This window comes from Mobula hypostoma, chromosome 2 (assembly GCF_963921235.1).
Source record: "Mobula hypostoma chromosome 2, sMobHyp1.1, whole genome shotgun sequence".
Lineage (NCBI taxonomy): Eukaryota > Metazoa > Chordata > Chondrichthyes > Myliobatiformes > Myliobatidae > Mobula > Mobula hypostoma.
In genome coordinates, this window is record NC_086098.1 from 234,729,644 (window position 1) to 234,754,143 (window position 24,500).

The window sequence follows — 24,500 nt, forward strand, 5'->3', positions numbered from 1 at the left end:
GTCCCATTCCAGATCATTTCTGATACCACCAAAATTAGACTCTCTCCAATTTAGACTCTCAACCTGTGAACCAGACTATTGTTTTGCATATTTACTTTAAAACTAATGGCATCGTGATCACTAGATGCAAAGTGTTCCCCTGCACAAATTTCTGTCACTTTGCCTTGTCTCACTCCTTAATTGATCAAGAATTGAGTGAAGTCCTGTTTGCAATGTGTACTGCTGTCAAACAGTATGTCTCACACACTGGGACTTCTCTGTACTGATTAAGGAAACTTTCCTGAACACATTTGACGAACTATCCCATCTAGTCCTTTTACAATATGGGAGTCTCCGTCAATATGTGGAAAATTAAAATCACCTACTGTAACAACCTTGTTTCTTGCAACAGAAGTCTATGATCAGGGGCTTTTGAGTTCATCCCGTTCCAGCTCCAACTCCTTAATGTGGATTGTTAGAAGCTGCAGCTGGATGTACATCTCACAGGTGTAGTCATCAGGGGCACTGGAGGTGTTCCTGCCATCCCACATCTTGCAACAGGGACATTTCAGTATCCTGCCTGCTAGCTGTACTGTTCCAACTGAGCAAATGTAAAAAATGTTGGGGGGAAAACCCTACCTGCTGTTTTTTTTTGGCATTCTCTGACTGAAGCCTTAAAGAGCTAACGCCACAAGATCTCCACTCCAATGATGGGCTGCTCTGCTTGCCCCTACCTTACTTTAATTTGCTCTTGCTAACCAATCCTGAATGCTGATTGGCTACTGCTTAAAGCTGCAAAACCACTGAGTTGTTGCCTTTTCTACTCGGATCAGCGAACCTGAATGAATTACCTCATTGATGAGATTCTTGTTTTAACAAGTCTAGCAAAGCAGAGGGGATTACAAAGTGACTTCCCAGTAGTTGTAGTAACATGTTGAATGAACTTGCAATTTCTGGCATCTGGAATTGTAGCTTTTGTGTTAATAAGAACATAAGATGTAGGAGCAGAATTGGGCCATTTGGCACTAGTCTGCTCTGTGTTCTGTGAAATAAATGTCCACAAATCCCTAGAGGTGACCTTCAGTTGCTTATCTCCTGTTTGCAGATGGCTGGCTCTTCCCACAGCATGCAGTTGAAAAAGATAGGTCACCGAGGAGTGGATTCTACTGGTGAAACTACATATAAGAAGGTGAGTGCCAATGATTCTGTGACCACTCTGAGCCAAGGAGGGCAGGAGCAGAAGTGGCCAGCAAAAGATCAGTCTTTATTCATTGTACTGGTGCCTCTTTAACATGATTTCCACTATCTGTCCTTCCTTAGGAAACACATCTGACAATATTTTCAGCATTTGTGTCACCCATTTTACTAAAGAAAATTCTCCCCTTTCCACCTGGCACTTTATCTGACTTGGGTTGTGGAATTCAGTTTTTAGATATTGATTTAATTTCTTTTAAAAGTTGGGTATTGCTAACAAAGCCGTTTTTTTTATTTTATTGCCCTGCCTTGAATATCTGTTGTCCTTCTGGTGAGCGTGCATCACAGTGATGTTGGAGTTTGAGCATTTAGACCCTGTGACAATGAAGGGGCCAAAACAATATGTTTCCAAGTTGGGATGATGGATAACTTGAGAACCTGCAGGGGTGAAGCCCCTGCTCTTGATGTCGAGTGTGAAGGTTATCAAAATGCTGTTGGAGTACTTGGGTAAATAATTATGGCGCATTTTGTTGATAGTTACATGCGGTAGCTGTTGTGAAATTGTAGTGAAGTGAATGAATGTTATGGAGTCATTGATACGTTGAGATTTTTGTAAATTATTCACACTGCACTCATCTAGAGAAAGAATATTCAATTGGGAAAGCTGTTGGGTCAGAATAAGAATAAGAGTCAGATTTAATTGCAAAAGTCTTAGGCACCTGAGATCTTTTATACAGTTTCAGATGGCATGGCCTTCAGAGAGCCCTGATCCCAGCATCATTGGGGCTGTCTGGGATTACCTGGAGAGTCAGAGCAAGCAAAGTCAGCAGAAGAACTGTGGCAAGTTCTGTGTTTGGAACAGCCGACCAGACAATTTTCTGATAAAACTGCATAACAGTGTATTAAGAGAACAGTTTTAAAGGCAAAGGTGGTTGCACCAAATATGATTTGATTTAGTTTTTTACAGTTTACTGCTCTTTATAGTAATTTTTTTGATATTTAGAAACTTTTCATTTCATTATTTTTAAAAGGATCTTCATTTTACAGAATTTTTTTTTACTGTGCCTAAGCCTTTTGCATGGTACTGTATGGCATGAAATTTATTTTGCAGTTGTACATTGCTATACATAAAAATCTATAAACTGCATTCAGTTCAAACTTACTGCCATCTGACGGTACATATATGCAATCAAACGCAACAATCTTCCTCTAGACCACGGTGCACCCACAAAATGAAAATCAGACACAGAATAATAACACAAGTAGGTTATAAAATATAATAAATACATAATCAAAATTAAGTAGGTAGTGAAAAGAGTAAAAATAGTGAGGTAGTGTTCATGGGTTGGTTCATTGTCCGTTCAGAAATCTGGTGGAGCTGAAGAAGCTATTTCTAAAACATTTTGAGTGCCTTCTGTACTACCATGTCCTACCAGACTCAGTACCACCTCTTTGGTAGTAATAACAAGAGCGTATCCTGGCTGATGTAGGGTGGGGGGGTGGGTGGTTTAAAGATGGATGCCGCCTTTTTGGGGCATCACCTTTTGAACTTTGAAAGGAGGAGGGAGGAGAAGATGGCAGCGCGCGCGGCCTCTCCGGTGAATGATATCTGTAATCTGTCAAGGAGGGTACCGTGCACAATTCTGATTTGATGGAGATAGACGTGAGAGTACGGAGGAACATCTGGAGAAACTTCTGAAATGCCCGCCTCGCTGTCACTGCTACTGTGTGGTAACCGGAATCTCTGGAGCAGAAGGCCCCGAATCCCCGGCTTTGCTTGTTTCGGTGGCCGGGGCGAGGCCGAAGGCGTTTGGGAGGCTGTATCGGAGGGGCTGGTTGGAGGCTTGAAGTTTTCAGATGGATGGACTCAGTGTCGGCTGTGGTCGGCTGCTTCCAATGCATCGGCAGTTGTCGGTGCCTAGAGGTTTATGGCAGGGAGTTTCTCCCTTTTGCTGCTTGCTATCAGGGACTCAAGAGCCGATCGGGACCTGAGACACTTTTTTTTACAGTGCCCATGGTCTGTTCTTTATCAAATTATGGTATTGCTTTGCACTGCTGTAACTGTGTAATAATTATGTGGCTCTGTCAGTGTCAGTCTTTGGTTTGTCCTGCTTTTCTGTGATATCACTCTGGAGGAACATTGTGTCATTTCTCAATGCATGTATGCATTTCTAAATGACAATAAAAGAGGACTGAGTGTTTTCATAGTCTTAAAAAAAGTGTCCTAGATGTTGGGGAGGCTAGTGTCCATGATGGAGCTGGCTGAGTTTACAACCATCTAAGCTTTTTCCAGTCCCGTACAATGGACCCTCCATAGCAGGCGGTGATGCAACTAATAAGAAGGCTTTCACGGTGCATCTATAGAAATTTGCTGGAGCCATCGGTTACATGTCAAATCTTCTCAAACACCTAATGAAATATAGCTACTGACATGCCTCCTTCAGAATTGCATCAATATATTGGACACGAGATAGACCTACAGAGATGTTGACACCCAGGAACTTGAAACTACTCTCCTTCAACTGCTGACCCTTTGAGGACTGGTGTTTGTTTCCTCAACTTCCCCTTCCTGCAGTCCACAATCAGTTCTTTGGTCTTACTGATATTGAGTGAAAGGTGGTTGGTGCGACACACTCAAGCAGCTGGTCTATCTCATTCTTGTATGCCTCCTCATCACCATTTGAGATTCTTCCAAATCAGTTTCATTACCAAATTTATAGATGGCATTTGAGCTGTGCGTAGCCACGAGGCCTTATTTATTCATTTAGAGATACAAAGCAGAAATGGCCCTTTTTGGCCCAATGAGTTGCACCATCCAGCAACCCACTTATTTAGCTAGCCTAATCACAAGACAATTTACAGTGACCAATTAACCTACTAACCAGTACATTTTGGGCTTTGGGAGGAAACCCATGCGGTTCACAGGTAGAATGTACAGGCGGCATTGGAATTGAATTCTGGAGCGCTGTAATAGCTTTGCTTTGACTGCTACAGTGCCATGGGACCCAATGGTTGTAGAGTGAGTAGAACAGTGGGCTAAGTAGGTATTCTCGAGGTGCACCAGTGTTGATTGCCAGCAAAAAAGAGATGTTATTTCCTATTCGCACTGACTGTGGCCTCATGATGAGGAAATCAAGGATCCTGTTGCAAATGGAGGTACAAAGGTCCGGGTTTTGAAGTTTGATTAGTACTGTGGGAGTGTTGGTGTTGAATGCTGAACTGTAATCAATAAACAGCAGCCTGACGTTGGTATTACTGTTGTCCAAGTGATCCATGGCCAAGTGGAGAGCCAATGAGATTGTATCTGCTGTAGACCTGTTGGGGTGGTAGGCAAATTGCAGCAGGTCTGGGTCCTTGCTTAGGAAGAAGTTATTTCTGGCCATGACCAATCCATGTACTGGTCAAATTACAGGACAAAGCACTTCATCACAGCAGATGTGAATGCAACCAGGCAATAGCTGTTGAGGTAGCTCAGCCTGCTGTGGGTACTGGTATGACTGATGCCCTTTTGAAGCAGATGGGAACCTATGAACTCTACTGCAGCTGTGAGAGATTGAAGATGTCCTTGAACACTCTTGCCAGTTGATTGGCACAGTATTTCGATGCCCTACCAGGTACACCATCGAGGCCGGGCACCCTCTTGAAATGTGTTGTGATGTTGACCTCTGAGACAGATATCACAGGGTCCCCAGGGGCTGCAGGGATTCGCAGAGGCATAGATTTATTCTCCCTTTCAAAGCATGTGTAAAAGCTGTGGATCTTTCCAATGTTCCCTCTTAAAGTATGCGCATGCACACATCTTTTGCTACTAGAGCACAAAGGAATATAAACTGCACACAAAAGATTGTCACCCTCGGCCTCATTGACATGTTAAGTAAATTTCACTAAAGTACACATCCACATTGTGGAGTTTGTGATGATTTGCAGATTTTAGAACTGGCTTATTTATACTGTTTTTATTGAAGAAATTATTCAGTGCACACATGTTGTCTCTGGGCAAAAAAATTGCGCAGCACAAGATTTTTGTGCACACCTGTCATTATAAATTAGAAGGAATATTGATCTCATCTGGGAGTGAAGCATCACATCCATTCATGATGTTAGGTTTCACCTTGTAGAAAGTAATGGCCTGCAAACCCAACCAGAGCTGGCACACATCCAATTCCATCTGTAACCTCAATCAGAATTGAATTTTCAATCTTAAAATAACCTTCCGTACGTCATACCTGGACTTGCTGTTGAGTTCCAATCTTGAATACCACAGATCTAGCTCTCAGCAAACTGCGAATCTCCTGGTTCATCCACGGCTTCTGGTTGGGGTATCTCTAGTATGTTCTTGAAAGCACATACCCAGCCACACATCTTGATGAAGTCAGTGACAACTGTGTTATATTCATTTAGACTTGAAGATGAATCCCTGAATAGTGTGCATTCTACAGATTCAAAGAAGTCTTTTGCCTCCCTTGGACCATACATTCATGGTCTTCACCACTGGTGCTGTGGTCCTCAGTTTCAGTCTATACACTGGCAAGTCAAATCACCAGGCTGTACTATTACTCCGAAAGTGCAGGCATGGGATGGCACCTTGAGCGTTCTTGATTGTGGTGTGGCAGTGGTCAAGTGTATGTGCTTCTAATTCCACAGTTGATATGTCGGTAGTTGGTCTAAGATTTCTTCAAGCTGGCCGAGTTGAAATCCCCCACAATGATTGGGAAGGCATCAGGGTGCACAATTTTGTGATGCTGAGCTCTGCAATACTTTCCGCATTTCCTTTTTCTTAAGGGAAACCGCTCTCTTGATCTGAGTCTGCTGTCCCGTATCTGCTGACAACAGATTTTTTAAAAAAACATCTTAAAAGAATGTTTTGGTAGTGTGTAGCGGTAGTCATCCTAAACAGGAATGTTTGATGATTCACTTCAGAACTGCATGCAAAAAAGCACCACTTTTCTGCGCCATCTTGGCGACTCTTCAGATGGTTGGAAGGGAAGAGATGAAACAATAGTTGTTGCATCTCTTGTCATGAAAAGGAGTCAGGGGAGTAGACTAGGCAGTCACAAGTTTAGTAGTCCTTTTTGAAAGGCTCTAAGTGGAGGGAAGAGGATGGTGTGTCTGTTAATAGAATCTTGTTGAAGATGGTCTAGGTTATGTAAGTATAGGCTGAAGAGTTGTGAATGAAATTAAACATTTTATAGTCACCTGCAAACATTCCCACTTCTGCACAAGTGTAGTAAGATAGTAGCTTGCGAGTTGGAAGAGGGAAAAGAGTGTGCATAGCTTTGGGAAGAAGCAGGGAAGTTGGACAACTTGTTGATTGTGATTCCGTTAATGGCAAAGGCTACCACATATTCTGATCCTAGCCTTAACTCCGTGCGATGTTTAGAGCATACCGTTTTCTGCTTACTACCTTTATTTAACCCCTCTTTTACAACCTGGGCAACTGAGGTTCTCTGCATTGGTACTTTCAGTTTCAAGCTATTGATGGAGGGCTATGTTTTTGACACATCCTGAATTACTGTCTCATTTTGTGACCCTGTCTATGTTTGCATTTTGTTCAGACCACCTCCTCTGCCCTCAGAGGTGCAATCCAGCTGGGGATTACTCACACAGTGGGAAGCCTCAGTACCAAGCCTGAGCGAGATGTCCTTATGCAGGATTTCTACGTAGTGGAAAGTATCTTCTTCCCAAGGTAAGATTCTGTCATAGCTTTACAAATTTCGTTGTTCTTCCTGCTAACCTACATTTCTCATCACTAAACCACTTTAAACATTAAGCCCACTGAATTTTTTTTCAACTGTTATACCTTGGAGTTAACTTTCTTTAAGAATCAACTTTGTCACCCAGACAGTTGGTGTTTAATGAAGAAACACTCACTCCTTGAAGCAGAGGAGCAGCAAAAATTGACCAATGGGGAGGGTACTTCTCATGCTTGCAGATTCCTTCCTTATCTGTTGCAGTCTGACAATCTCTGGATTAATTTAGATTATGTGCCGAAGCAAATAGAGCATAGAGCAGTAGGTACATCACCAGACAAGCCGCAGCGCAGTGTTGTGCTGACCTTGGTGCTAATTTATACTAAATATCCTCCTCTTGTGTGTCATCCGTATCGCTTCAATCCCTTCATATTCATGTCTAAAAGCACCTGAAACTCCACCAAACTGCCTGCTTTCACTACTACCCCGGTAACCCACTCCGCTTATTTATTTAAAGAAGTGGAGTGGGTTACCAACTTTCCTCACAGTTCGTACCCTCTAATCCGGGCAGCATGCTGGAGACTTCTTCTGCACTTTCTCCAAAGCTTTCACATCATTACTAAGGGGTGATTAGAACTGCACACACTACTCCCAAATGTGGTGTAGTTAAAGTTTTATGTAGCTGCGGCATGACTGTCTTGCTCATAAACTTGACACTCCTACCAATAGAATGCTTGTCATCATACACATTCTTTACCACCTTGTCCACTTGTGAAACCACTTTCAGTGAGTTATTGAACCCCAGGATCCCTCTGTACCTTGGTGCTATTACGAAGCCGTCATTAACTATATGCTTTCTCCTTTGGCTTTCCAAAGGCATCACCTCACATTTGCCTGAATTAAGTCCATCTGCTACTTCTCTGCCCAAATCTGTAACTGCTCTATATTCCTGATGTATTACAGTCTTGATCGCATCCACAAACTTGCTAATCCACACATCTACATCTTCACCAAAATCATTGATATATATCACAAAAAATGGAGGTTCTAGTACTGATCCTTGCAGAAGACCTCTAAATCCTTCTTGGGAAGTACAGATGCAAAGTACTCATTTAACATCTCAGCTACTTCCACTGATTCCAAGCACAAATTTCTTCCTTTATCCTTGAGTTATCCTTTATCTATATCCTGTCCTTCATTATCTCCCCCCCACCCCTTTCTTAATGTAAGTATAAATTGCCTTGGGATTCTTCTTCATTCTGCTCACTGAGGACATTTCATAAGTCCTTTTGGTCTTCCTAATTGACTGCCTCAGCACATTCCTGCTATCTTTATATCAACGGGCCAGTCTGATTTTTAGCTTTCGGAATCTTGCCTATGCTTTTTTTTTGGTCCCTTGACTAAATGTAGGACTTCTTGGGTCAGCCAAGTTTACTTTGCCATCCTTTTCCTTACTTATCAAACGTATTGAACTTCGATCAGCTTGTCCTTAAATAACTTCCATGTGTCAGGTATGGACTTGTTTGACAGAAGCTGCTCCTGATCGACACACATTTGTTCCTGCATTTTGTCATAATTTGCACAGCCCTGGTTTAGTACCTTCCTGCAAGATACAGTATTATCCTTGCTCATAACTGTCTTAAAACATGAGTTGTGGTTACTTTTTGGTCAGCTGGTGGCACAGTGACATCAGCGCCGGACTCCGGAATGGAGGTTCCCGGATTCAAATCCAGTCGGGCCGTTCTCGAGTACGCTTTCCATCCGTGCCTGGTTGAGTGTTGAGCTCGCAACTTGACCTCGTAAAATAAAGAAAAATACTGCTAAATGTCTGTGTGAGGAGTGGCCCGCCACACAGTCTTTCATTCCGCGCCTTGTAAGGCATGAAAATGCCTGACGCTGGCTTCTCAGGCCTGAGTCGACGACATCATGTGGTTACTTTCCCCAAAGTGTTCACCCACTATCAGGTCTGTCTCCTCACCTAGCTCATTTCCCAAAGCTACTGTGTACAATATGTTCACCGGTAGTTGGACTGTCCATGTACTGTTTCAACAAAACCTCTGAAATAAATCCTGGTCCTAAAACATTTTGTATTAAGTTGCAATCAATACTGAGGAAGTTAGTCTCTCACTGTGACAGCCCTTATGTTTCTGCATCTCCTGCATAATTGGTTCCTCCATCTCAGTGGCTATTGTATAAATCATCAGCATAATTACACTTGTTTATATTCAAAACTGACTGGCTTCTTCCAATTTGTTCTCGTGTATAGAAATGGATTGAGTGTAGGTGTTGTCCAGAAGTGGGAAGTAAGAGTTGAACATTTGGCCCATGATTTTGTGCCGATCCTTTAACTTCCTCCAAGATCAATCAAACATTCCCTCCCACATAACCCTCCATGTACCTATCTCAGAGTCTCTTAACTGTCCCAAATGTATCTGCCTCTACCACTGTCCTTGGCAGCACATTCCATGTATCTAACGCCCTAATTTGCTTGGAGGAAATTATAGGGGGATGTAAGAGGTAGGTTTCTAACACTGTTATGCTCCCTTGCATTAGCTGTATCCACCTGTGGAAAAAGTCTCTGGCTATGCACTCAATCTACGCCTCTCATACACTTCTATCACATTTCATCCTCCTTTTTCTCCAAAGAGAGAGGCTAAAGCCAGTTCAACCTATCCTCATACAACATGCAGGATGTGTTGTATACATTTCTCTGACTATAAATGTACCTATTGAAACCTATTGAAGCATGCGTTCTAATCGAGGCATCCTGGTACATTCTCTTTTTCACCCTAAAAGCTTCCATATCCTTCCTATACTGAGGCAGCCAGAACTGAAAACTATATTTAATTATGGTCTAACCAGACTTTCATGGAGCTGCAACATTACCTTGCAGCTCTTGAACTCAAGTCACCCCGACTAATGAAAGTACCATGGCCTTCTTAACCACCCTGTCAACTTGCACTGCAACTTTGAAGTATCTGCTGATGAACCCTAAAATCCCTCTATTCCTCCACACTGCCGAGAATCCTTCCATTATCCCTCTATTCTGCTTTCAAGTTCAACCTTCCAAAGTAAATCACTTCACACTTTTCTGGATTGAAATCCATCTGCCACCTCTTAGCCACACTTTGCATCCTGTCAATGTTCTGTTGCATTTTTCTACACTATTCACAACTCCACCAACCTTTGTCATCTGCAGACTTACTAACCCATTCTTCCACTTCCTCATCACAGTCATTTATAAATATCACAAAGCGCAGGGGTCCCTGAACAGATCCCTATGAAACACCACTGGTCACTAACCTCCAGGTGAAAACACTCCATCTGCTTCCACTGTATGCCTTCTGTGTGCAAGCCAATTCTGAATCCACACAGCTAAGTTTCCCTGGATCCCATACTTCCTGACTTTCCAGATGAGCCTACCATGGGACACCTTGTCAAATGTCTTGCTGAAATCCATATACACCACATTCACTTTTGTACCTTCATCATTGTGCTGTGTCACATCCTCAAATAATTCATTCAGGGTTGTGAAACACAACCTGCCCCTCAAAGCCATGTTGACTATCCCTAATCAGACTATGCTTTTCCAAGTGCTCATAACAAATCTAAGAATCCTCTCCAATAGTTTGACCACCACTGACATGAGGCTTACTAGTCTATAATTTCCAGGATAATACCTACTCCCTTTCTTGAAAAAATTGATAATATCTACCACCCTCCAATCCTCTGTCGTTATTCCTGTGGTCATTGAGTAAACAAAGATCATTGCCAAAGGCACAGCAATCTCTTCCTTCACTTCTAATTTTCAAAAGTTTCAGCACATCATCTTACTTAACATCAGCCTGTTTCAGCCTATCAGTCTGTTCTGCACTGACCTCACATTCATCAATGTCCCTCTTTCTCAAGAACACTGAAGCAAGTTAGTCATTAGGACCTCCTCAATGTCCTTCACCTACAGGCACATGTTTCCTGTTTTATCTCTTATCGGTCCTACCCACAAGATAGTTATCTCCCTGTTCTTCACCCACAAACTGCTGGAGGAACTCAGCAGACCAGGCAGCATCTATGGAAAAGAGTACAGTCAACATTTTGGGCTGAGACCCTTCAGCAGGACTGCAGAAAAACAGATGAGTAGAATTTAAAGGTGGGGCGAGTGGAGGGAGAAACACAAGGTGATAGGTGAAACCAGAAGGGGGTGAAGTAAAGATCTGGGAAGTTGATTGGTGAAAGAGATACAGGGCTGGAGAAGGAGTCTGATAGGAGAGGACAGAAGCCATAGAAGAATGAAAAGGAGGACAAGCACCAGAGGGAGGCAATGGGCAGGCGAGATAAAGTGAGAGAGGGAAAAGGGGCTGGAAATGGTTGGGGCGGGGGGTGCTTTACTGGAAGTTCGAGAAATCAATATCCATGCCATCAGGTTGGAGGCTACCCAGGCAGAATATAAGGTGTTGTTCCTCCAACCCGAGTGTGGCCTCATCATGACGGTAGAGGGGGCCATGGATAGACACATCAGAATGGGAAGTAGAATTAAAAATGGGTGGACACTGGAAGATCCCACTTGTTCTGGCATAGGTGCTTAGCGAAGCGGTCTCCCAATCTGTGTCTGGCCTTACCTATATATAGGAGACCACACTGGGAGCACCAAAAGCAATATATAACTCCAATAGATTTTCAGGTGAAGCGTTGCGTAACCTGTAAGGACTGTTTGCAGCCCTCCATGGTGGTGAGGGAGGAGGTGTAGGGGCAGGTGTAGCACTTGTTCCACTTGCAAGGGTATGTGTCAGGAGGGAGATCAGTGGGGAGGGATGAATGGACAAGGGCATAGGGAGCAATCCCTATGGAAAGCAGAAAGTGAGGTGGGGGAGGAAAAGATGTGTTTGGTGGTGGGAAATCATTAGAAATAGCAGAAGTTGCGGAGGATTACATACTGGACGTGGAGGTTGGTGGGGTGGTAAGTGAGGACAAGAGAAACCCTATCCCTGGTAGGGTGGCAGAAGGATGGGATGAGAGCAGATGTGCATGAAATGGAAAAGATGCAGTTGAGGGCAGCGTTGACGGTGGAGGAAGGGAAACCCTTTCTTTGAAGAAGGGGAACACCTCATTCTGGAATGAAAAGCTTCATCCTGAGAGCAGATGCAGTGGAGACGGAGGAATTGAGAGAAGGGGCTGGCATTTTTGCAAGTAACAGGGTGGGAAGAGGCGTAGTCCAGGTAACTGTGAGAGTCCGTGTATTTATAATAGACATCAATAGATAAGCTGTCTCCAGAGATGGACAGATTGAGAAAGGGGAGAGAGGTGTCAGAAATGGACCCAGTAAATTTAAGGGCTCAGTGTCATGGCAGGCACAGAACTCAGAGGTGTGGGCGCAGGGGGACAAAGGTGAGGCCCTCACTGAGAACAGAACGTTCGGAGGGCTGGTGAAGACCCAGCTTGAATGAGAGCTGGGATCGGAAGGGAGAAGGAAGTTGGTAGTGTCTGAGGTGAAGGGAGGTTTGGGGTGTTCGGGGATGGTGGGATGAGAGAAAGATGTTCTTCACATATGTTTAGAATACCATGGGGTTCTCCTTAGTCCTACTCATCAAACCCTTTCCATGTCCTCTTCTAGCTCTAAGTCCATTTTTCAGCTCCTTCCTGGCTACCTAGTAATTCGATTCTTGATCCTTGCTTCCTAAATCTTAACCATACTCCTTTCTTCCTCTTAACTAGATATTCCACATCTCTTGTCAACCATGATTCCATCATCCCTTCCCTGCCTAAATAGGACAATCCCACCCAGAACCCTCAACAAGTGTTCCCTACACAACCTTTACATTTCCACTGTACATTTCCCTGAGTACATCCATTCCCATTTTACGATCCCAAGTTCCTGCCTAATAGCATCATAATTCACCCTCCTCCAAGTAAATACTTTTCCAAACCTTCTGCTTCTATCCCTGTCCAAGGCCATGGTAAAGATCAGGGAGTTGTGGTCACTGTCTCCGAATTGCTCACCCACTGAGAGATCTGTCACCTGACCAGGTTTTCTGTCCGCATTCTGTGTCAGGAATACGTCATGGACACACCTAACAAATTCCACCTCATCTAAACCTTTTGCACTGAAGATGTCATAATCACCCACAGCAACAATCCTATTAGTTTTGCATCTTTACAAAATCTGTCTCCTGTTCTCTTCCTCAGTGTCTCTGCTACTTTTGGGGATATCTATAGAATACCCCAATAGAGTGGTTGCTCCCTTCCCATTTCTGACTTCCACGCACACTGACTCAGTGGGTCACTGATACTATCAGTGGATCAGCGGACACTATCCCTGATTAGCAATGGCACTGCCCATCTCTTTTACCTCCCTCTGTCCTTTCTGAAACTTCTAAACCCTGGAACATCCTGCAGGCATTTCTACACTTGTGAGAACCATGTGTCCGTAACATCGTAATTTATTGCTCTTGCTCTTGAATACTTCTCACAGTAGATGCATTTGATCAGTCTAATTGACTGCCTTTCTATTGCCTATCCTTCCCCACAGACCTTCTAAAGCCACACCTACCTGTACACTAACTACCCCATCCTATGACCTATCATTAGCTCTATCCCCCTGACAAACTAGTTTAAACCCATCCCACCAGTTCTAGCAAACCTGCCCACAAGGATATTGGTCCCCTTCAAGTTCGGGTCTGGCCAGTACCTTTTGTGCAGGTTGTACTTCCCCAGAAGAGATCCCAATGATCCAGAAATCTGAAACCCTGTCCCCGTTCCTCAGCCATGCATTTATCTGCCAAATCACCCAGTTCTTGCCCTCAGTAGTGTGTGGCACAGGCAGCAATCCAGAGTTTACCACACTTGAGGTCCTGCTTCTCAGTGTCCTACTGAGCTTCCTATATTTTGTCTTCAGGACTGTATCTTTTCCTCGGTATGTCGTTAGTATGTATACCATTACTTTAGGTTGCTCACACTCCCCTTTAAGAATGCTGTGGACGTGATCTGAGATATTTCTGACCTAGAACCTGGAGGGCAACGTGCCACCTGAGAGTCTTTGTCGCATCCACAAATTATCCTGTCTGTTACCCAAACTATTGAATTTCCTATCACGACAGGTCTCCTCTTCCCTTTCCCTCCTGTGCCACAGAGACCTGACCACTCTGGCTTTCCACTGATAGCTCATCTCACAGTACAAAAAGCGGTATACTTGTTATTAAGGAGAATGGGAGAATGGCAGCCCTGTGATAATTTTCTTGCAATTTGATTTATTTTCCTGCAGAATGCTCTTCATATTCTCACATTTCCTTGTCTCTTTTGTGTTGAGCTGTTCATATAAAATCTTGTTTGTTTGATTCTTAGTGAAGGGAGTAACTTGACACCAGCCCATCACTACTCGGATTTCCGGTTTAAAACCTATGCTCCTGTGGCATTCCGGTATTTTCGGGAGCTCTTTGGTATTCGACCAGATGACTATTTGGTAAGTCTGATTGTTTTGAACTTTGACTGGCAGGATGATTGAAATATCTTTGGTGATATGAAGAAGAACTGTAAGACCGCAATAGTTTACTGAGGCAAAATATAATGTGACATGGGTTGATAGTTTAAAATTAGTTGAAAAGAGGTCTACCTAGGCCTTGTGTTCAGATTTAAAAGAAATTGGCTGCAGGGATGGTGAGTTCACTGATTGTAATCTGTCAAAATTTCTTAGGTTCTGAAGGCCCAAAAGAATTTATTTATTTAGGAATACAGTGCAAAATGGTCCCTTCCAACCCAGTGAGCTGCGCCACCCAGCCACCCCCAACATAACCCTAGCCTAATCATGGGACGATTTGCAATGACTGCTTAACCTACTAGCTGGGACTGGGAAATCCAGGATTTTCACAGGGAGGACGTACAAACTCCTTACACAGGACACTGGGGTTAAACTCCAAACTTCAGTGCCCCGCTGTTTAATGGATATGTTTGCGTTGGAAGCAGTGCAGAGAGCTGAATGAAGTTGATTTCCTGGGATGAAGATGTGCCTACTTTCCTTAGTGGAGTATTGATGAATGAGATAATTTGCTGAAATCTGATTGAGGGATGTTGAAATGGGTAGGTGCTGAGAATTTTCCTCTTTAGTAGGATTGTATAAAACTAAAGGGCATTGTTTTGGAATGAAGGTTTACCTGCTTCAATCAAGTGGTTTGGCATGAAGTTGGGGAATTTTTGGAATTCTCTATTCCAGATAGGTATTGTCATCATTGAATATGTGCAATGCAGACACGTTAAACTGGAAGTGATTCATGAAATATGTAAAGAGCGGAAAAGTAAGTGCGGAGGTTAAGGCTGGATTGTCTGTGAGCTCATTGAATAGTGAAGCTGGACTCCAAGGAGCTGATCAGCGTTCTGCTGCTTACCTCTTATGTACATGATTAATGACCTGTTTAATATACTGTGCAGTGAGCCTCAGTGGTAAGTGACCAGATTTTCTTTTCACCACCTTGAATTATTTCTCATGATAATGGTGTCATTGGCAAGGTCACTTGGCCTTTGGAAAGAAATATTAAAAGGCAACCTTCAGGTGAAGGTTTAATCATGATTCTGTTGTGAAAGGAATTCCAGCAATTAGGCCCAGTGATGATAGATCTGGTTATCTAGCAATACCTATGTTTTCAGAAACTTACATTACTGTGTGTGTTAAATTCTCTCCCTCTGCCCACCCTTTCCCCCCTTTCTCTCCCTCCCTCTCTGCTCTGCAGTATTCGTTATGTAACGAACCACTGTTTGAGCTCAGTAACCCAGGTGCTAGCGGTTCTGTTTTCTACGTGTCTGCTGACGATGAGTTTATTATTAAAACGGTTCAGCACAAGGAGGCAGAGTTCTTGCAGAAGCTGCTCCCTGGATATTACATGGTGAGTCTTTGATTTCAGTCAGCAATTTTTCTCTATCTCAGACGCCAGTATTTTTCCAAACAGGATTTTCCTTTGTACTTGGTTTTCGTTAGGATCTCTTTATATTTGATCATCAGAAGTACCAACCTGTTATATTTTTGTAGTCCCAAACTATTTAACAAGGGGACCACCAAGTCCAAGCAATTCTGGGTTCATTAATGTCTTGAGCTTTCACCCAGGTCTGGGAGGTTTCCTCTCATGATGGTGTTACCTTGTGCCTACCTTCCACATTTTATTTGTATGTTGTTTGACTGTGGGAAACATGAGCATTGAAGCCCACTCTGTTTTCTCCTGGTATGTATGTAAAAGTTGGTAGAAGGGGAATGGCTTTGTTTCTTGTTTCTTCTAATCTGCTAGATCGGTAGTCACTTGACTTTGAGACCCTTCAACCTAATGGACTAGCGTCCTCTCCTTAGTAAGCAGTGAGGTGAATATGCATTAGAAATCTCATCCATAACCTGTAACACCAGATATAGACAGCCCAGAGGTCTATTTACCCTTTTACTGTGTGATAGAATGGTGATATTTAAAAGGTATTTAGACAGATGGGGAGCGGAGGGATTTAGTTTAAGTTTCCAGTTATAGTTGGCGCAGACATGGTGGCTCAAAGGGCCTGTCCCTGCGGTCTACTGTATTCCATCAGTTTCATTGCCTTGTGTAGCAAAGGTTTATTTAGTGATTGTCTTCATTGCCCTTCACTATCTTACCCACCCCTTCTCTCTTTCAGTCAGAAATCCAGTAATCTCAAACTGATATCCAAATCTGACATCTTGCGTACCTCTGACACTTTCCCCACAGTTTGCACCACCTTTAAATTCTCCCCCACCCATGAAACATCTCCATTGTTATGGAATTCTTTTCCAACACTTTTCCTGTTATTGCCTTGTTTTTTTAGATCCTGTTACCTGGGAACTTTGAAATCTGTACTTTTTAATGTTTTGAAACAAGACAGTAAGGGTGACATTTGTCCCATCGTTGCCACAATAGATTTTCATACGTTTAGTCGTTCTTACCCACCCACCCACTAGTGCTTTACTGGCAGCTGTGAATGCTCTGACATTCTTTACACTTGTAGAATTGGTTTCTGCCATATTTTCAAGGGACATTTTCTAGATGTTAAGGTCAGTGAGAAATGATTTTAAATCTAGGTGACTGACCAACTTGCCAGAGGGAGCAGTTTTTTTAAAAACCATCCTCTTCCCTTAAACCCCTTTGGCACACCTCTTATTCTGACCTTTTTAAATGTGCCTGACGGGTGCATGAAAGTTGTTTGAAAGCACGTTAGTTTGCTTCCTTGGTAATTGCCTCTTGTTCTCTGTCTTGCCCTCAGAACTTAAACCAGAACCCACGAACTTTGCTGCCCAAGTTCTTTGGGCTCTATTGCATCCAATCTGGCGGCAACAATATTCGACTGGTGGTGATGAACAACCTTCTGCCTCGGGTGATGAAAATGCACCTGAAGTATGACTTGAAAGGTTCAACATACAAGCGCAGAGCCTCTCAGAAAGAACGTGAGAAGTCACGGCCTACATTCAAAGATCTGGACTTCCTGCATGATATTCCTGATGGTCTTTTCCTCGATGCTGATATGCATAGTGCCTTATGTAAAACAATTCAGAGAGACTGTTTGGTTAGTATCTTTTCTGATCTTTTATTGAAATGGTAGTATACTTGGTTCATACATTTAAATGTGTTTCTCCTCCTCTGCTGTAATAAATTTTAAGATAAGTGAGGGGTGATGATTATGTTAATATCCCTTAATTGCATCTTTGTTGGTCACAGGATCAATCAGAAATTGGGGTTTAGAAGACTGGTAATGCAGTAATTGAGATCCTTGAATATTTACTTGCACCAGTCAAGTCAAATTGTTCACAGAATTTATTTGGCTCTTAGAGAATTATATCGTGGACCTACTAAAACAAGCTTCTTTTAATTCTAATCTCTTTGAGAGGTTGGCATTTATTATCTACTGTTATTTCTTGAATATGGTAATTACTCTTCATTAACTTCATAACTTCTGGTGAAGAGACTTCAGAGCTGTTTCATAAAGAGCTTTGGGGTTAAGACAGGGGTTGGGTGGAACTGAGGCATGACCATGTTATTAGGACTATTTTGCAGAGCAGAATTTAGAGAAAAAAATTTGTAGGGAGAAGATCGCAGACTGTTGCAAGAAACATAAGGTTGTGATAGTAGGTAATTTTAACTTTCCACATTGACTGGGGCTCCCATACTTTAAAAAAAAAACACACAACACTGGATGAATAGAATTTGTCAAATCTGTTCGAGAAAATTTCCTTACTATGTAGAGGTCTCAACTAGAGAGTGCGATACTGCATCTATTAGGAAGTGAGACGGGGCAGATGACAGAAGTGTGTGAAGGGGGCGCTTTGGATCTTGTGGTCATAAATCCATCGCTTTCAAGATGATTATGGAAAAGGATGGATCCGGTCCTCAGGCTGAGATTCTAAATTGGAGAAAAGCCAATTTTGATGGCTTCAGATGTACCATCTGACAGGTATTGATTGGGATAGGCTCTTTACTGCAAACAATGTTTGGTAAGTGGGAGGCCTTCAAAAGGGAAATATTGAGAGTTCAGAATTATATGTTCCTGTCAGAATAAAAGGCAAAGCTAAAATAGAACCTTGGTTATCAAGAAATATCTAGGCCCTAGTAAAGTTGTGACCTGTACAAAATGGATGGTTTGCACCTGAACTGAGGGAGGACTAATATCCTAGCGGGAAGGTTTGCTGGTACTATACTGGGTGGGGGGGAAGAGAATGGTGGTAACCAGAGCAGCAAAACAGATATTGGAGTGGCTGTGGAGAAAGATACTGTTAAGCCTATATACAAAGCCAGCAACTGAAACGTCAAGAATGTTGGGATTAATGGTCTGCGCTGTGTATATTTCAATGCAAGGAGTATTGCAAGAAACGTGTAGGATATGCATCAGCACATGGACTTATGACATTGTAACCATTAGTGAGACTTGGTTGCAGGAGGGGAAGGACCAGCAGCTCAGTGTTCCATGGTTGCCTTGTTTTAGACATGATGGAGCAGGAGGGATTATAAGGGGAAGAGTGACATTATTAGTCAGGGAAAATGTCACAACCATGCTCAGTCCGACAGACTGAAGAGCTTGTTTAGTGAGGCTTTATGGATAGAACTGAGGAATAAGAAAGGTGTGCCACATTATTAGGATTATATTATAAACCAGCCAACATTCCACAGGATTTAGAAGGGCAGAATTGTAGAGGGATCACAGTCTGTTGCAAGAAACATAAGAATGTGTGATAGTAGGTGATTTTAACTTTCACATTGACTGGGACTCCCATACTGTAAAAGGGCTGGATAGGAAAGTGTTTGTCAACTGTGTTTGGCAAAGTTTCCTTAATCAGTGTATGGGGGTCCCAAATAGAGCGAGTGCTAAACTATCTTTTATTAGGGAATGAGGTAGAGCAGGTGACAGTGTGTGTGAAGGGGGATGTGAAGTTTGTGTAGGGGATCACTTTGTCTCGGATGATCATAATGCTAGCTATTAGTTTCAAGGTAATAATGGGAAAGGATAGGTTGCCTTCTCGGGTTGAGATTCTAAATTGATGAAAGGAACTGGCAAGTGTGGATAGGGGTTGGTTGTTCTCTGGCAAAGGTGCACTTGGTAAGTGTGGTAGGCTTTCAAAAGTGAAATTTTGAGAGCAGAGTTTGTTTCTGTCAGAATAAAAACCAGGTTTAGGGAACCTTGGTTTTCTTTTTTTTTAATTTTATTTTTATTTGGATAAGGTATTCACAATTATCATGTACTTTTTTCACACATATATCCTTTTCCATTTTTTTATATGTATAAAACTACAATTATTTATACATTCTTAAGTACACATTGAGATGATATAAAAGGAAAATAAACATTTAAATAGATAATTATGTACTTTGGTAAATCTAACCTATTAGGCTAAGTAATGAAATTAGTTGTTAAGAAAAATGGTAATAATAGTTTCCATACAACCCTTCTGGACCATTTCCACTGGTCCAAAATGTTGCATACAAGCCTATATACCAACCATTGTAGGTGTTTATATCCCAATTTGTTCGTGCTTGTTCCTGCCCGCAGACATAATTATCCAATCCCTATGTACTTATTTACTTAATTTTTTCATTTTTTTTTTATCCCTTTCCCAAATCTTTCCCTTTACTTGTGTTAATTCTCTATTTTCCAAAAAACAACAAACATTTAGACTAGGGGTGCTTACGTTAGCAATATTACTGTGTTGATGAGAAGAGCAATATAAATCATTAGGAGAGTCATCTAAAGTCTGCTCGCATTGGGGTTATATATTCAATCCATTTATTCCAGATTTGATAAAATGTTTCTTTTTAAGGAACAATACATGCCCCAAATAGAGCGTCTCAAAGTTCAGAGGTATCTGGGACCTAAGTACCTTAACTAATGTTCTATGAATACCTTCCCAAAATAGACTTAATTTAGGGCAATCCCAGAAAATATGAAAATGATTTGCCTCCTTGGAGCCGCACCTTCTCCAACACATCACATTTGTATCTTTATATTTTTCCTGATATGGGGTCTTGAAGTATCTTATAATGTTTTTCCAACAATGTTCTCTCCAAGTCAAAGAATTAGTCGAGGACCATTGAAAGCTGCAGATTTTCCCCCAAGCCTCCTCTGAAAGTACCAACCCCGCTTCTTTCTCCCACTTCTCTTTAATATACAGTGTATTTACATTTTTAGCATGGGAGAGTGCATTATATAGGCGAGAAACTGATTTACCAGGTATTGAACTGCAAGCCGAATTCAGAATCTTGAAAAATTCTAATTCTACTGTTGATAAGTCTGTATATCTACAACTCTGGTTAACATAGTTTCGTACTTGAAGGTACCTAAAAAAGTCATTATGTTCTAGGCCATGTTTGTCCTGCAGGATTTGGAAACTTTGTAATACTCTTTTATCTATAAATGAGAGGTAGCTTGTAAGACCTTTCTTTATCCATGGCTCAAATCTTTTATCTCCTCTGTTGGGAAGGAATTCGATATCATATGCACACCATCTAAAGAGTTTTAACATGTTATTAATTCCACATGAATTAACCACCTTCTGCCATACTTTTAATGTAAGATTTATCCAAGCATTATTAAATTTTTCCAACTGGGCCATCAATCCTTTGTCAGCTGTTGAGGCCTGAAGAGGAAAACTATCAACTAATCCAAATTCTATTTCCTTCCATCTAGCCTTATATTCCCTATTACACCAATATAACAGAGGGGTTATCTGTGAGGCATAAAAATAATTTCTCAGGCAAGGAAGAACCATACCTCCTCCTTCCTTCCCTAACTGTAAGGTGTTATATTGAATTCTAGGTTTCCTTCCTTGCCAAATGAAGCGGGAAATCCATTTGTCCCATTCCCTGAATTGATTATCATCCACCTCCACTGGTAAAGTACGGAAAAGATATAATAACCGAGGAAGAATATTCATTTTTATAGTATTTATCCTTGAATTTAAACTTAAAAAGGGGATAAGATTCCATCTATGCATATCTGCTTTTATCTCTGAGATTAATGGCCCATAATTTACCTGTGACAGTGTTGAAAGATCCTTCGGCAGGGTTATTCCTAAATATTTTAATGATTTAGCTTCCCACTTAAGATCGTATGTATCCTGCAATTTTTTGGATGGTGTATAATTTAGGGACATAACCTGCGTTTTCTTTACATTTATTTTATAACCTGATATTTTCCCAAAGTCATCCAACAGTGTAAACAATCCTATAAATGATTTTTCTGGTTCACTCAGATAGACCAAAACATCATCTGCGAATAACGCCACTTTCTGTTCAATCCCTGCCACCTTGATACCTTTTACGATTTTGCTCTGTCTTATTAGTTGGGCAAGTGGTTCAATATATAGCGCAAAAAGGAGAGGAGAAATTGGGCATCCCTGTCTAGTGCCTCTCTCTAAAATGAAAGAGTCAGAGAGGTCCCCATTTATCTTAATTCGGGCTGTAGGGCTGTCATATAGAGTCTGAATTACTTTAATAAACCTTTCTTGAAAGCCGAATCTTCCTAACACTCTGTATAGGAATGCCCAACTAACCGAATCAAAAGCTTTCTCAGCGTCCAATCCTACTACCATTGTCTCTGTCTCGTTCTTATTAACCTGTTCTAATATGTGCAGAGTTCTCCTTATGTTGTCCTGTGTTTGTCTTTGTTGAATAAATCCAGTCTGGTCTAAATGGATTAGGCCAGGTAAAAGCTTTTCCAATCTGCGCGCTAATATAGATGTAAATAGTTTGTAATCTAAATTAAGAACACTAATTGGCCGATAATTGCCACATTCTAGTTTATCTTTACCCTCTTTAGGAATAACTGAAATAATCGCTTCTCTCCAGGAAGGTGGAGTTTCTCCTCTCTGCAAGATCCAATTAAAGGTGTTAAGTAGTAATGGGGCTAACTGTGTCTTCAGGGACTTGTACCACTCTGAGGTAAACCCATCAGAACCCGGGGACTTTCCAGCCTTTAACCTAGAGATGGCCACGTTCAGTTCTTTGACAGTTACTGGTTCTAATAAACTTTCATTTTGTAAATCTGTAAGTTTAGGTAGATCTAAAAAATTCAATACACTGTCTATATAGGGCTCATTGGGGGCCTGGGGTTGGGAGTACAGCTCTCGATAATACGTTTCAAAACTCTCTTGAATTTTCCCTATTGTACTCTCCACAAGCTTTGTCTTTGGATTCTTTATTTTATGAATTGTATTGTCTGCTTGTTGTTTTCATAATTTATATGCTAATAATCTAGCTGATTTACCTCCTACTTCATAATTCTTTTGTCTCAGGTAAAGAAAATTTCTTTGAGTTTCCAACGTATAAATATCATCAATTTCACTTTGCAATTTCCTAATTTCCTGTTTTCGATTTGAATTACTTTTGTTGCTATCTACAACTTGAAGTTGTTTTAATTTTCCTTGAAGGTCTGCTAATTTTTGTGCATTGATTTTTTTCATGTGAGTAGTAATGGAAATAATTTTCCCTCTCAGTACAGCTTTCAATGTATCCCATAAAATCACTGGTGATGTTTCTCCCGTGTCATTAAGGTCTAGATATTCTTTGATTTCTCCCCTTAATCTCTCCATTACTTTCGGGTTATTGAGTATATGTGAGTTTAGCCTCCATAGTGTTTTCCTCATTTTCCTTTCCAGGATTAGAGACATAGAGACTGGGCTATGATCCGACAGATCAATTGTTGCAATATTACAGTTTTTTATCCTGAGTCTATCTGTATTAAAGATAAAGAAATAGTCTATCCTTGAATAGGCTGAATGAGGGAAAGAGTAATATGTATAATCTTTACTAGTAGGGTGTAATTCCCTCCAGACATCTATAATTCCCAACTCCTCCATCAATGAATTCACTTTCCGAGTCAGAGGTTTATTCTGAGTAACTATTCTTGAAGAATCTAATATAGGATTTAATCTAATATTAAAATCCCCTCCACAAATTACTACCCCTCGAGAACTGACCATTAGGTCAAAAATGTGTCTATAAAATGACCATTCACTACCTGGAGGAGCATAAACATTCAGCAATGTTATTTCTGTACCTTCTATTCTTCCTGTGATTTTTACAAACCATCCTTCTTTGTCTCTAGTCTCTGAAATATGTTCATAATTAAGAGTACTTGATATTAAAGTAGCTACCCCTCTTTTGTGACTCAATTTATATGATGAATAAAATATATGCTTAAAGCCCATTCTTTTTAATTTTCCATGTTCAGATTGGCTCATACGTGTTTCCTGGAGGAAAGCTATTTGTGCCCTCTCTTTTTTCAATTTAGACATAATCTTATTTCTTTTAATTGGATTCAAAACCCCATTAACATTATAGGAAATTATTTTTACCAATTCAGTTTGCATTTTTCTCTAGTAGAAAAAAAGCACTCTCCTTTTCTAACCAAACAGTAAGCAATCCCTTCTCAACAGTAAACCGAGACATATAACCACACCCTAGACATTTCTGAACGTATAACATTTGAAAATTTTTCCCGACTTCCCACAGTGAGGCCTGAGCACCGACCCGCCTCAGTTCAGAGGGATAACCTCTATCTTCACCCTGTGTTAGAGGGCCCTCAGCAGTTTGAATAATCATAGAGAATTTTCTCCTATTTATGTCTCGACCATATTGCTATCATTCAAGTTATTCCGCCTAGTTTATTTTCAGTGACTAGTTTTCATTTTACTTTTAAGTCCGATTTACTCTTTTCAGTCATTTCTCTTAATTAATCTGTATTCTCTGTACATTCGCGTCTGAATATTTGCAGCTTTTCCTTGTAGTTTGACACTCTGGTTCGAGTGGAGCGTCCTCGCCCCACTAACTGCCACGACTTCTGCCGAATCCTCTCCAGTAGCGACTCCGGTTGGGTGATAACTTTAATAAGTAGTCCCCAGTCCGCCAGGTCCAACGTTACCTCCTCCACCGTAGCGTAAGTTTTTGTCCCTTCGTCGTAAAAGACTCTCAGCCGAGCTGGATACAGGGTCTGGAATCTGATGTTGTTTTCCTTCAGGACTCTCCGTGTTTCCGTATATTCCTTCCGTCTGGCAAGAATCCCCGGTGCGTAGTCGTGGTCTAAACTGATTTTGCAGTTGTTCCACATGAAACCTTTCTTTTGCCATGCTCTTTTAAGCACCTCTTCCTTCATTCTGTAACTGAGAAATCTGATCAGAAT

The 24,500-nt window shown here is 41.5% G+C and overlaps 1 protein-coding gene across 4 annotated transcripts in view; it reads left to right on the forward strand.

The window, feature by feature from the left end:
• The window catches only part of LOC134342924 (phosphatidylinositol 4-phosphate 5-kinase type-1 alpha-like), a 103,344-nt gene that overhangs the window by 37,876 nt on the left and 40,968 nt on the right, over positions 1 to 24,500 (forward strand). For all 4 annotated transcript variants that reach the window (XM_063041626.1, XM_063041628.1, XM_063041627.1 and 1 more), the window contains 5 exons: positions 1,085 to 1,168; positions 6,729 to 6,859; positions 14,199 to 14,316; positions 15,578 to 15,730; positions 17,100 to 17,399. In XM_063041626.1, coding sequence (XP_062897696.1) covers positions 1,085 to 1,168; positions 6,729 to 6,859; positions 14,199 to 14,316; positions 15,578 to 15,730; positions 17,100 to 17,399 — 786 coding nt within the window. The remainder of the gene's footprint in view (positions 1 to 1,084; positions 1,169 to 6,728; positions 6,860 to 14,198; positions 14,317 to 15,577; positions 15,731 to 17,099; positions 17,400 to 24,500) is intronic.